Source organism: Tiliqua scincoides, chromosome 1 (assembly GCF_035046505.1).
Source record: "Tiliqua scincoides isolate rTilSci1 chromosome 1, rTilSci1.hap2, whole genome shotgun sequence".
NCBI classification, from domain to species: Eukaryota; Metazoa; Chordata; class Lepidosauria; order Squamata; family Scincidae; genus Tiliqua; species Tiliqua scincoides.
The window spans coordinates 78685493-78698219 of record NC_089821.1 but is presented as its reverse complement, the minus strand read 5'-3'; the positions used below and the strand labels follow the sequence as shown (position 1 = coordinate 78698219).

Here is a 12727-nt window from a genome sequence, read left to right as displayed (position 1 = left end):
CATTATATAAAAACACTAGGGCTAATTTCTTATCTGGATATGCTTCAAAAAATTCCAATACGTTTATTATAGTTCTCACATTGTTTTTCAATTGTCTTTTTGGTAAAAAACCAGTTTGATCTTCTTTAATTATTTGATTTAATATTTTTTTAATCTTGCAGCTAAAATTGAAGCAAGAATTTTATAATCTGTATTTAAAAGGAAAATAGGTCTATAGTTTTTAATTTCTTTTTCGTCCATGTCTGATTTATGTATCAAAGTAATTGTTCCTTCCTTCCATGAGATTGATATATCTCCAGTCTCCCATATACTATCATCAATCACTTTTTTGAATAGCAACAACAATACCTCTTCAAATTTCTTATAATATTCACCTGGTAATCCATCAGGGCCTGGCATTTTTTGGAGTTTTTGCCTTTTGATAATAATAATAATAATAATAATAATAATAACTTTATTTCTACCCCGCCTTTCTCCCCAAGGGACTCAAGGCGGCTTACAACATATTAAAAACAATTTAAAAACAAATAAAAACATATTAACACATACTAAAAACAGCAGTCAGAGTAAAAATAGGTAAAAAGAGCATAGAGCAGCAGCAAGTCATAAAAGAATCAGGCCTGTAAAAAAAAATATTAAAAGATGTTAAAAAATGTTAAAAGGCCAAGAACTCAGAAGGCCTGTTTAAACAGAAGGGTCTTCAGGCCTTGCCGAAAGGTCTCAAGAGAGGGAGCCATTCTTAAGTCAAGGGGAAGGGAGTTCCATAGCGTTGGTGCCACTACTGAGAAGGCCCTATTTCTTGCAGCCGCCCCACGTACCTCCCTAGGCGGCGGCACTTGTAAAAAGGCCTTCTCTGATGACCTGAGAGGGCGAGCCGGATTGTACGGGAGCAGGCGATCTCTAAGATACCCTGGTCCAGAGCAGTATAGGGCTTTAAAGGTCAATACCAGCATCTTGAATTGGGCCCGGAAACGAATGGGCAGCCAGTGCAGCAGCTGGAGAAGCGGACTGACAGGGTCGAACCGCCTACCTCCAGTAACCACACGGGCCGCCGCATTCTGCACTAGTTGCAGTTTCCGAACCGTCTTCAAGGGCAGCCCCACATAGAGTGCGTTACAGTAATCTAATCTGGATGTCACCGAGGCATGGATCACCGTGGCCAGGTCTGCACGATCCAAGTACGGCCGCAGCTGGCGCACCAGCCGAAGCTGAGCGAAGGCCCCCCTAGCCACAGCCGCCACCTGGGAATCCAGGAGCAGCTGCGAGTCCAGGTGGACCCCCAAGCTGCGGACCTGCTCCTTCAGAGGGAGTGCAACCCCATTCAGGGCAAGCCGATAGTCCAGCACCTGCATCGAGGATTTCCTAACCAGGAGAGCCTCTGTCTTATCCGGATCGCTTCTGTTATTTCATTTATAGTAATTGTATTTTCCAATAGATTCTTTTGATCAGCTGAAATTTTAATGCTATTATTTTTCTTCAGATATTCTGTTTGTTTCTGATATTCTATATTTTTTCTCCGATATAATACCTGATAAAATTGTTCAATAATTGTTTTCTTTACTTCTCTTTTCCAGTCAAATCTATCAATGTCTTAATATAGTTTTTTTGTCTTTTTTCAGCTTATAAACTAACCATCTACCTGGTTTGTTTGCATTTTCAAAAAATTTTGTTTTGCCATTTTCAATTTCTTCTCCATCTCCTGTGTTTGCATTGTTTTAATTTCATGTTGTATCTTCTTAATTTTTTGTTGAATTCTTTGATTTGTAGGTTCTTTCTGTAATTCCATTTCACCTTTCTCTAATCTTTGTATAAGATATTTAATTTTCTTCTCTTGTCTAATTCTTTGTTTTGCTGCATTTCTTATTGCTAATCCTCAGAAAAATGCTTTACTCGTATCCCATACAATTTGTGTTTTATTTTCTGGATGAAAATTGGTCTTAAAAAAAATTCCATTTCTGTTTTTGCTTGATTCAAAAATTTCTGATCGTTCAAATGAGTTATATTTAACTTCCAACTATTTCTCCTTAATTTTTTATTTATTATTAATAAAATTGGATTATGATCTGCAAACGTATTAGGTAAAATTTCAGTCTGAAACGTTCCATCTAAACCGAATATTGAGGCCCAGCACGTATCAATTCTAGACCAAGAATTATGTGTATTTGAATAATATGTGAACTGTTTTTTCTCTGGGTATTGTGTTCAATCTGGGTATGTGTCAATCAACTGTAATTCTTCTGCCATTTCCAAAAAAGGTCTGGGTAGGGTTCTTCCTCTTTTTACAGATCTTTTGTTAAATTTTCTGTCCCATTTAGCTTGAAAAACTGCATTAAAATCTCCAAATAAAAAAAGAACCCCGTCTTCTCCCATGATTAATTTCTCATATAATATAAAACTTACCTTGATGTGTGTTTGGTGCATAAATATTGACAATTAATGCTTTCCTTGTTTCAACTTGAATCTCCAAAAAGGGTATTTTGCTTTACCTTCTTGTAAGGCTAATCCCCACATTTAATATCCAAAAAATTTGGATCAATAATCCAATTCAAATCAATACCAATATAAATTCAAATCAATGTGTCTTTAAAAGCACTGTCTCAAGTCTCTAGCTATAACAACAAAAATGAATTGTTCCAGCAGTTAAAAAATCCACCAAGTCATATTTTCTTGCTTCACCTTCTTATAAGGCTAATCCCCAAATTTTATAATCCAAGTCATCCAAGTCTTATATCCAAAAAGGGTGGATCAGTAGTCCAATTCAAGTCAATAACACTGTCAAATCAAGTTAATATCTCTTTAAATAATCAGTCCTGAATCCAGCTTCAAGCCTCTTGCAATGACAGGCCTAAATCCAGTTCCAAGCCTTTTGCAACGAAAGTAGAATTATTTCAACTGTTAAAAGTTAGTTGTTTGTTCCTTTTCCATGCATACCATTACAACAGGGTGATCTTTTATCTTCCCTTATTTATTTAGTCTTATCTTTCTTTTCTTCCAATCACCCTTATTACAAAAAGAAAAAAAATGCTCCAGTAGGAGCTTCTTTACATCTGAGTTCGCTGCTTTTCCCTCTGGGTGGCTGCCAGCTAACATAAATAATCTTAAAGTTATCTTTTCCTCCTTCCAACCTCTTGATTGCAATCCGTTTTGTAGCTTTTTAATGAACTGATTACTCACGGTTTAAAACCTTTGTTCGTTCTCATGTTATATCTAGTGGGCCGTGGGGGAGAGTCACCAGCTATCCGAATCTCTCCAAGACGGTGACCGGGATGCGATGTGATCCAGCATAGAGCAAAATTGGGATATCTCTGAAACTGCCGTCTCTAGAGATAGTCCCAATTCATGCTCTCAGCCTTCGTTCCTTCTTGGCAACGAAGAGTTCCTCATTATTGAGGTCCTCTGGAAAACACATATATTTAGCAGTTTCCCTGGGAGTCCTCCCAGGTTGCCTGCTACTGCAATGAGTGTTAACTCCACCTCCCGGCAGTACTTGTTAAAACACATGCTACATATGCCCACCAGTTCGTGTTCAAGGATCTCATATTGTGACCAATAGCAAAGCTATGTAATTCGGTGAGAAAACAAAAACGGAGATGAGGGTGAAAGGTACAAAGAGAATTTAGAATCCAGAAAGGATTCTATTCAAGTTGGGCCCTAACTAAAATAATAACTTGTACTTTACTCTAGACAATTTTGTGGCTAACACTACCATTCATGTGTCTATATTTCCCCATTTCCTAGGTCAGGTAGATAAGCATGTGCATGAAATAGAAGAGAAGTCAGCCCTAACTATCCAAAGACACTGGAGAGCATTCAGGATAAGGAGAAATTTCCATCAGCAGAAACAGTATCTTAAACAATACAAGGCAGCTGTTCTCATTCAGAGAGTGGTGAGTATACCATCCAATTGCTGGCAAGAGACAAGATAAACTGGGATAGTGTATTTACTTCTGTAAATTTAAAACAAACATACAGGAACACCCCACTTACAAGTTATATTTTGAGAGTTCATTTATATGTCAATTACTGTAACCCTGCACATGCCTGATCTCAGAAGCTAAGCAGGGTCAGGCCTGGTTAGTACTTGGATGGGAGACCATCTGGGAATACTGGGTGCTGTAGGCTTATACCATAGTCTTTCGAGACTGAAGGTTGCCAACCATTGGGAACTCTGAACTCATTCTCATTTCAGTGTTATAAATGAATCACGTTTCCAGGATAATCCACAAAAGGCCATTTAACCAGCTTTTCCTTTTTTTCTCTTGTCCTTTCCACCATCTTTCTTTTTCTGTTCTTCTCTTCCTTTTGTCTCTTGTTTTCTCTCTCCTTCCTTTCTTTTGCTTCTGCCTCATCCACTCACTAGCCAGATTGGGTCCATAGTTTTCTCACAGCCTGCTGCAGCTTGGGTCATCATTACAAGCTGTTGTGGATCTCCAGTGTGTGCATTCTTGTTCACATGCCATTTTGTTCAGAGGTCAGATGTGTGTCACTCAGGCAGCTCCTGTTTCCAGAATTCAGAATCCCAAGTGCAATCTACTTTGGAAACTGATTTAAACTTAAGCATTACACTTTAGAATAAGCTTTAGAAACTTATTTTAACTGCAAGCAAGCGAACAAAAAGGGCTGTTTAAAAGTAATGGAAGAGGTAGCTCCTCAAAATGAAAGACTGTAGTAACTGAATAAGATACTGAAAATGGTAGCTAGTCCGTCCATACTATCTTTCTGATCTTTCCTACGCATTGTTCTTCAGTACAGCAGTTCAGTGAAACTCTGAAGACCAAGATTAGCAGTTTGAACCTGAAGTTGTTCAAGAACTATACTGTGCAGTTGACCTCTGTCTTGCCAAAGCAATATCTACCCGATGAAAAGATCACAATGAGAAGTTATCTCTACTCATTTTATCTTTCAGTCAATTTAGTGCAGGAATCAACATTCAACTTCCCAGTTCCTAGTGACTCAAAATGGCAGCTGTGGTTGACTTTGGTAACAAGAATGATATACTCCATTTGAGGGGGTAGATCAGTGCAGACTGAAAATGTCCTAATGAGATAACTCATCCACAGCCCCTTACTCTCTCAGAAGGACCTCAATGATACATAAATTAGACCTGGAGGAACGAGAGGCAATTCTGTTGTCAGCACAACAAATTATAACACAGAAGCCTGCGCATTGAGGGAATCAAAGATTCTATGGTCCCGAAAATTTTGCTAGTGATTTGTCTATAGTAGTCTATGAAACAGATTCGCCTGTTATAGACCTAGAGAGATTATGGTCTTTTGATTGAAGCACTTTGTCTGCTCTAGGGTTATTTATTTGGCCTCATTTTTCAGGAAAGATCTAAAGTGTACAGGGTACTTTCCAATAAGCCTTTTATATTCGAGAGTCAAACTACAGGTATAACCTAATTACCTACAGATTTTTCACCCACAGTTTTATCTCAATGTGATGAGAAGGGCCCTTAAAGGAAAAAAGTCGTTTAACAGTAGCCTCGTTAATGGAGGAGAGGGCAACCGGCTGACAATCCATCAATCATTTTTTCTCCAGGCACTTAAAACTCACTTAGAGCTTCACTCCAAGGCAAGTGACCCCCTCCCTTCCCCCTGAGCACGTGAAAGAAAGATAATCACTTTGCATTCTTTCCCAGTGCTAGCTCTGGGTGAAGGGAGGGATTGCTGACTTAGAGTGTAGCCTTTCTAAGCGCCTGGAGAGAGACTGATTGTTGCCTAATGACTGTTTCTTACATCACAAAGGTCAGCAAGGCTGTTTTTAAATTACCTAGCAAAGAGACATCGTTTTTGAAATGGATTTGCTTTAATGTGATTTGTTCCATCCACATGAGTTCTGGGAACAAAACCCTCACAAATAACGAAACTCAGCTTGTATTGCCATTGTTTTATATGACCTAGGCAGAGGAAATGTTATAAGAAATGTTTTTGGTTTAAATGCAATCTTGAAGATTCGTCTGTTCATTTATGAATGAGATGTAACACTATAAAAATTTTCCAAGTTCACCATAGAGTATTTTAAGGACCTGCCCTATTGTAAAAATTCAGTTCAAACTGTGTTTCACCATGTCCTTGTTTCAACAGGTGCTTAAATTCTTGGCCAGGCGAAGGAAGGGCTCTTCTCCCTGGAAACAGCCTAAGGCCCTCTCTGATGAACATAGGCTATCATTGCAGGAAAAAGTCAATGATTATATCAAACAGCACCCGGTACATCATCATACCTCCTAGCCTCAGGGCACGCTTTCCATATCAGTTTATCTACCCTACGCAGCTTATATGGGCCATTGTTGAGCCCCCTTTTGTTTTGCCACGTCTCATTCATATGAACTGAGTATTGTCTGAAATGCCCACACTATTTCCTGTGACAACTTATTGTGGAGGAAGATTGATAATGACAGAGAATGGTCAAGGAAGCATGACTGCCACTACTGATCTCCCTACTGAGAAACCCCTTATAATCTTCTGAGGAAAATTGGAATTCCTAGATTACCATTTGAAAACCATTGTTGTAGAGCAGGGGTGCCCAAACCCTGGCCTGGGGGCCACTTGCGGCCCTCGGGTTCCCAATTCAGCCCATGGGAAGCCCTCAGTCTCCAGCGAGCCTCCGGCCCTCCGGAGACTTGCTGGAGCCTGTGCTGGCTCAATGCAACTGCTCTCAGTGTGAGGACAACTGTTCGACCTCTCACCTGAGCTATGAGACCAGGGCTCCCTCCACTATTTGCTGTTTCACATCTGTGATGCAGCAGTGGCAGCAAAGGAAAGGCTGGCCTTGCAAGACCTTTTATAGGCCTTGAGCTACTGTAAGACCTTCATTCATTCATATAAGTTCCATCCCTAATATATTCGTTTATGTAAATTTATTCAAATTTAAAATTTAAATTCTTATTTTTCCTGGCCTCTGACACAGTGTCAGAGAGATGATGGGGTCCTCCTGCCAAAGTGTTTGGACACCCCTGTTGTAGAGCAGCAGGTTCCAAACCCTGGATCTGACACTTGGAGAAAGTCTTCCCTGTTGTGTGCAATGCTTATTGTTCTGTGCTGCTACCTGTTATCTTTCAAGCCAATTTTGTCAGAAAGCGATGCCGCTTCCGCTACCTGTTACACTTCAGGTCCTGGGCCCTGATTTTGGGGTGGAAGCAGCTGCCTGGAGTGACTTTCTGACAAGATCGACTTGAAAGATAACAGGCAACAGCATATAATGGTAAGCGCTGCACACGACGGGGAAAGCTTTTTCTTAACACAGTAGTTCCATGGTTTGGTTTGAAGACCACTGTTGTAGAGCAGGAGTGTCCAAACTTTTCGGCAGGAGGGCCACATAATCTCTCTGACACTGTGTCTGGGGCGGAGAAAAAAAATCAATTTACATTTCAAATTTGAATAAATTTACATAAATGAATATATTAGAGATGGAACTTATGTGAATGAATGAAGGTCTTGCAATAGCTCAAGGCCTATAAAAGGCCTTGCACAAAGCAAGGCCAGCCTTTCCTTTGCTGCTGCATCACAGATGTGAAACAGCAAGCAGAGGAGGGAGCCCTTGCCCCACAGCTCATGCAAGAGCTTGAACAGTTGGCTGCCATGCTGAGAGCAGTTGCATCAGGCCAGTGTGTGCACCAGCAAGTCTTCAGAGGGCCAGAGGCTCATTGGAGACTGGGGGCTTCCTGCGGGCCGGATTGGAAGTCCTTGAGGGCAGCAAGTGGTCCCAGGGCCGGGGTTTGGGCACCCCTGCAGCAGAGCAATGGTAGTGATTTTTCCCCTTTTCCTTTTCCCTCCCTCTAGCATGAACCTTTATTCAGTGTCATTAGTTTGATAACTACACAAGCTCAATAAGGAAGTCAAGGGGGCTTTTGAATTTCTTGCAACCACTTTCTTATGGCCAGTTCTATCCCCTCTCTGCCCCAGTGGAGTTCATACCTCCTTCCCTCGAGGAGCTTGCCAGCATTCAAATAACCCCCTTAGGATGCAGCGGAGCCTGCATTGGTGGTGCTGCATCAGTGTTGGATAGTATTGGGCTGCCTGTCAGATACAAATCAGTGAAGTACAGTACAATATAACACGACTAGGCTGATTTTCAAGTATCTTCTGGTCTAATCAGTTTCACTTCTAAGGCAAACTAAAATAAATTAAGAATATATTCTCGAAGTGACATGGTATTGCTTAGCAAGTATGTACTTTTTAAAGGAGCTATGCAATTGCTCATGTAGGTACATACATACCCTTTAGGGTTCTAATCTAAAAATGTTTAAGAGATTTTAAAGCTGTTCTAGGCATTACACTGTTAATGTGACAACAGTCATGTCACTAGCATAGTCCAATAGGTTTTGGTGGGCCCAATCTTATATGCATTTCCAGCACTGATACAGCTGTGTCAGTAGGGCATGTGCTGCATCTTGCAGTGGGGAGACAGAGGCAGAGGCCTCCCCACTCCAAGTGGCTTCCTCAAGGAAAGGGAATGCATTACCTCCGGGCTGCATCAGTGCTGGAAAATTGAGAAAGGACTGGGCCCTGTGAGAACTGTTTGCTCATCCATTGTAGCAGTGCTGGTTGTGCTACTTGGAGCTGGTTTCAGTTTTTTTTCCAGAAACTACTTTAAGCTCACAAAACGGCTTTGATGAAAATCTGTGGCAGGAGAGGAAAAAAAACTGCTGGCTAGCAGAGGTTGTGATATCTTTACAAATATGGCCTCCTGGTCTTGAAAAGTTGGCCTGGTGTTGTCTATGTGCATCCAAAGAGTTATAAACTCTTTATCCAATAATAGTGATAGTGATCTATAAATATTTGTTGCTTATATAAACTTAGAATAGGCCATGAATGTAGTGATTCCTCTTTATTTGGTCTATGAAACATAAGATATTGGTGTTGCTTTTATTAACCATTAATGTAATAATATGAACTTGCTTCTTCCTGAATCTTAATTAGGAAATTAAATTTATGCAGTGATAGATAGATGGCTTCAGGGAGAAAACACAAGAAGAAGCATATTTTTCGAATTACAAGTACACAAGGAATGCAAATGTTGTGCTATAGGTTTGAAACTGATAACTGCTAACATTGATAGGCACCATCACTTTTTTCCAGGCTTCTGAGATGTCAGAAGAAATGAGCAAGAAACTTCATCAGCAAGCCCAGGAAAGACTGGCCCAGTATTTGCTGAAAAAAAAACTGGATCGGAAGGCGGAGCAGCATAGAGAAGCTTTACTGGCTCAGGTCCATACAGATATGGATCTGCTGATGAGTATGTGTCTATTTGGACTTCAGATTGTCCTTCCTTATTGGTTTTCAGGGTGCTGAATGTTAAAGGATATAAATGGCAGAACCGATGGATTAGCTCAGCAGCTCCCAAACTGTGGGCCTGGGACCCACCATTAATTCATGACCCAATTTTTGGTGGTTTGCAAAACTCAGGGCGATTTAGTCTACATGCACCAATGGCTTAAACCAGCTGCTATGAGGGGAGGGTGCAGTGCCAACCAATCACCATTATAACTACACCCCTTGGCATTTATAAACTAGGCAGCAGCTTCTAAAAAGTTTGGGAACCACTGGATTAGCTAGTAGGTGCCAGTTCTTAGTTGCACAGATCGTCAGCATTCTGCATAGATCATCATTGGCAGCCTGAGTTCTGAATTGTGTGTGGTGATGATTCCACAGCTGCTTTGACTGTTCCTCAAATTTTATTTTTCTATTACCATCTGTCCAATCCTTACCACATGTACTGAACGTTAAGTCCCTATGGGTTTTTTTTAGTAAGTATATGTAGGGTTGTAGCGCATGCCTGTGTTCCCTTGAGCATGAACTCTCCTCTCTCCTAGAAAATGTGCAATGTAATGTTAAAACAGCAGTGCAGTTTAAATCTGCTTCCCTTCTTCTGTGCAATACTGAGAGCATTTCCACTAGGTGTTTTGGAAAATGCAACCAAAATCTTCAACATGTAGTTTGGGCAGCTGGTCTATAGATATTTTTCAAAACACTCTATATCTGGCCTTCTGCTTCAGGGATAGCCCCAAAAATTTCAATACTGGATGCGGAAATCAAAGAGGTCAAAATATGCTAGTTGTATCCTACATTAATTCATGGCCATGTTTCATGGACATCAAATTTCCTTAGTCATGGCTAACAATAAATGAAATAACTGAGACTTTGCTGCCCTTTCTTCAGCAAATGGTACTCCAGAATCTTTCACCTAAGGCAGGCTGGTTTAGCTCTGTCTGCTGCTTAAGTTAGTCCCAAATTGGTACTTTAGCTCTGCCCATTTGGTGGAGGTTATTCCAGATAACCTGTATTGTCCTTTAATGATGCACAGCTATTTTTCATTTCTATTACCTTTTTATGATTCCATCATAATTTAAAGAAAAAGTTTAAATTGCTTGAGTCTGCTTATATTATTGTATTTCTCTTAATTGAGACTAGTTGCATGTACTGAATTATGCATAGTATCATTGAAGAGAAAAATTCTCTCAGGTCTTGCCTTTTGAATGTGGGAGTAGAGAACATGAGGGATTATTTTTCTACATACCTATTAAAATGGATTTAACAGGAAAAACACTGAGGCGCTCAGCAAATATGTCAAAGGTGATACATTTGTAAAATTGGTTCACAGTGTGCACACACACACCCCAGTTAATGAGGCAGGACAGGACATTGCACAACACTTGTCCACATTGATCGTGAAAAGCTTTGTGCATTTGTATGCGAGGAAATGGTGGGAAAGGCACATTAATCTGTGATGGAATATAGGGTGAGGTGCACAACAATTTTGTACTGCTATCTGCAGGCAAATGACCTGGCATGGATAAACACTGTCTAAATAACTTCCCCTGTACCATGCAGTGAGTTCCACTGGCCTGGTTTAGATTACTATGAACAAGGCTACATGACCCTTGGGCTTGTCTCCTTCTTTCTTCTCTCCCTCTCCTTTGCACATGAATCAAAACAAAATCAACTCATAGTTCAGTGTTCTGGTTTGCTAGCTAACTGTAAGTTGAACAAACCACTGCTCCTGGAGTGTAGGTGTGATAAGAAGTTTGATTAGTTCAAAAGTAAAAGCAGAGCTTTCAGTCTTCTCTTGTCTAGCGATGTGGAGCACATGATGAGGTTATGCTCATTTTCTTTTTTACTGTTTTTTTAATGAGGTTATGCTCATTTTATAACAAAAAAGGATGATTACCTCTGAGCTGAGCCACTGTCTCTTGATATCCAAACTCTAGTCATTGTATGAAACTGAAATTGAAGTTAAGCTGCAACAAATTGAGTTTCATTTAATTTCCTTTTTCTTATGTGGCATTTCTATCCCTCTTTTCCCTTGCCAAAGTAAATGCCCAAGATGGCTCCAAAAAGTGTCCTTAAAACAATAACAAAACCTGCAATATACTATAAAAACAATTGGGATTAGCAGCAGCATTTAGTACAACCAATAAAATAACCAGGAGTAAAAACAATTATCACCTCTGTGAAAGAAGAAGAGCAGCAAACGATATGCATTGTATAGGTTGAGATTAACTGCTGTCTTAACTATAGAATAGTCACATAAAAATCACATAAAAACCAAGGGGTTCAGACAACTGACCTCAGAACACCTTCATATGTGACTGGAGAACACCTCTGGTCACGTCCAGAGGTCGTCTTGGACCAAGCCCACACATGTGTATCTGTGGGGGGTCCCGGATACCGAGGTCCAACCGTACACCCTTATGTGGGAGTACTAAATTAAATGGGGTTTACTTCTGATAGACGTGAATGGAATTGTACTGCTAATTTGGTAAGGTAAAAAAATTTTTTTTGCCCTCTGATTTTGTCACAGATGCTCCAACTCTAGCAGAATTCAGCATGAAAGATATGAATATCTTTATGAGTAGATCAGTTCCTGTCATAGCAAAAGCGAAACAGTCCCATAGTGCTATATTGAAATATACACGGTGGCCTTGGTGGAAGAAACTTGAAGAGGAATTCTTAGATGAAGAGGTGGTCTCTGAAGATCTTCTAAGTGATGAAATGGGAACTTTGTTTATTGGTGGAAGTAAATCATGACTAAAAGAGAACAAGCTTTTGTTAAGTTCTATGTGATTATGGATTGGAGCCACTGTGAGAAAATACAAGCAGTCCCTCCAATACAATTTGAAGGCTTCATTTAATTTTGATGTGATTCATTATTAATAAAATGAGTTTGTATGTGTACAAAACTATGATATTGCCATTGTACTTTTGAGTGTGAGATGAAATATCAGTTTAGCTGAATCAGAACTAGATTTCTACGTTACAGATATTTAACTTTATAATCAGAAGTCAAAATTCTACAGTTCTAATGTCTTGCACTGCAATTCCATGCAGGTTTACTCCCCAGAAAGTGTGTATATAATTGCACTGCTAGAACAACCAGTGTATTCAAAACCTGTGCCTCTGTAAGTGCTTGCAGGGGATAGTAGGAGGCAGTGACATGATCATGCTGTCACCAGGAACAAAAGGGGTTTTTTTCTTACTGGGGTTGCTATGGGTCTCTGCAGGGTCTGGGGGACCCCACAGCCCCTCTGCAGGCCTCCCCGCACTTCCAAATGGCTCTAAACTGTGCCCCCGACCACCTTCCGGTTTGCTATGAAACCAGAAGTGGGTCAGGAGCACAGTTTAGAGTCATTGGAAGGCACAGGGTGGTTTGCAGAGAGGGCTGCGCACTTCCTGGACCCTCTATAGAGCCATAGTGACGCCCTAGTAAGTCTTTAAAAACTCTTTTT

General features: G+C 40.3%; 1 protein-coding gene across 5 annotated transcripts in view; it reads left to right on the top strand.

The window, feature by feature from the left end:
• The window catches only part of IQCB1 (IQ motif containing B1), a 31703-nt gene extending 19519 nt beyond the window's left edge, over nt 1-12184 (top strand). For all 5 annotated transcript variants that reach the window (XM_066611763.1, XM_066611758.1, XM_066611761.1 and 2 more), the window contains 4 exons: nt 3739-3887; nt 6087-6209; nt 9081-9237; nt 11803-12184. In XM_066611763.1, the coding sequence (XP_066467860.1) occupies nt 3739-3887; nt 6087-6209; nt 9081-9237; nt 11803-12029 (656 nt within the window). In that variant the 3' untranslated portion in view covers nt 12030-12184. The remainder of the gene's footprint in view (nt 1-3738; nt 3888-6086; nt 6210-9080; nt 9238-11802) is intronic.
• Nucleotides 12185-12727: the final 543 nt, after the last annotated feature.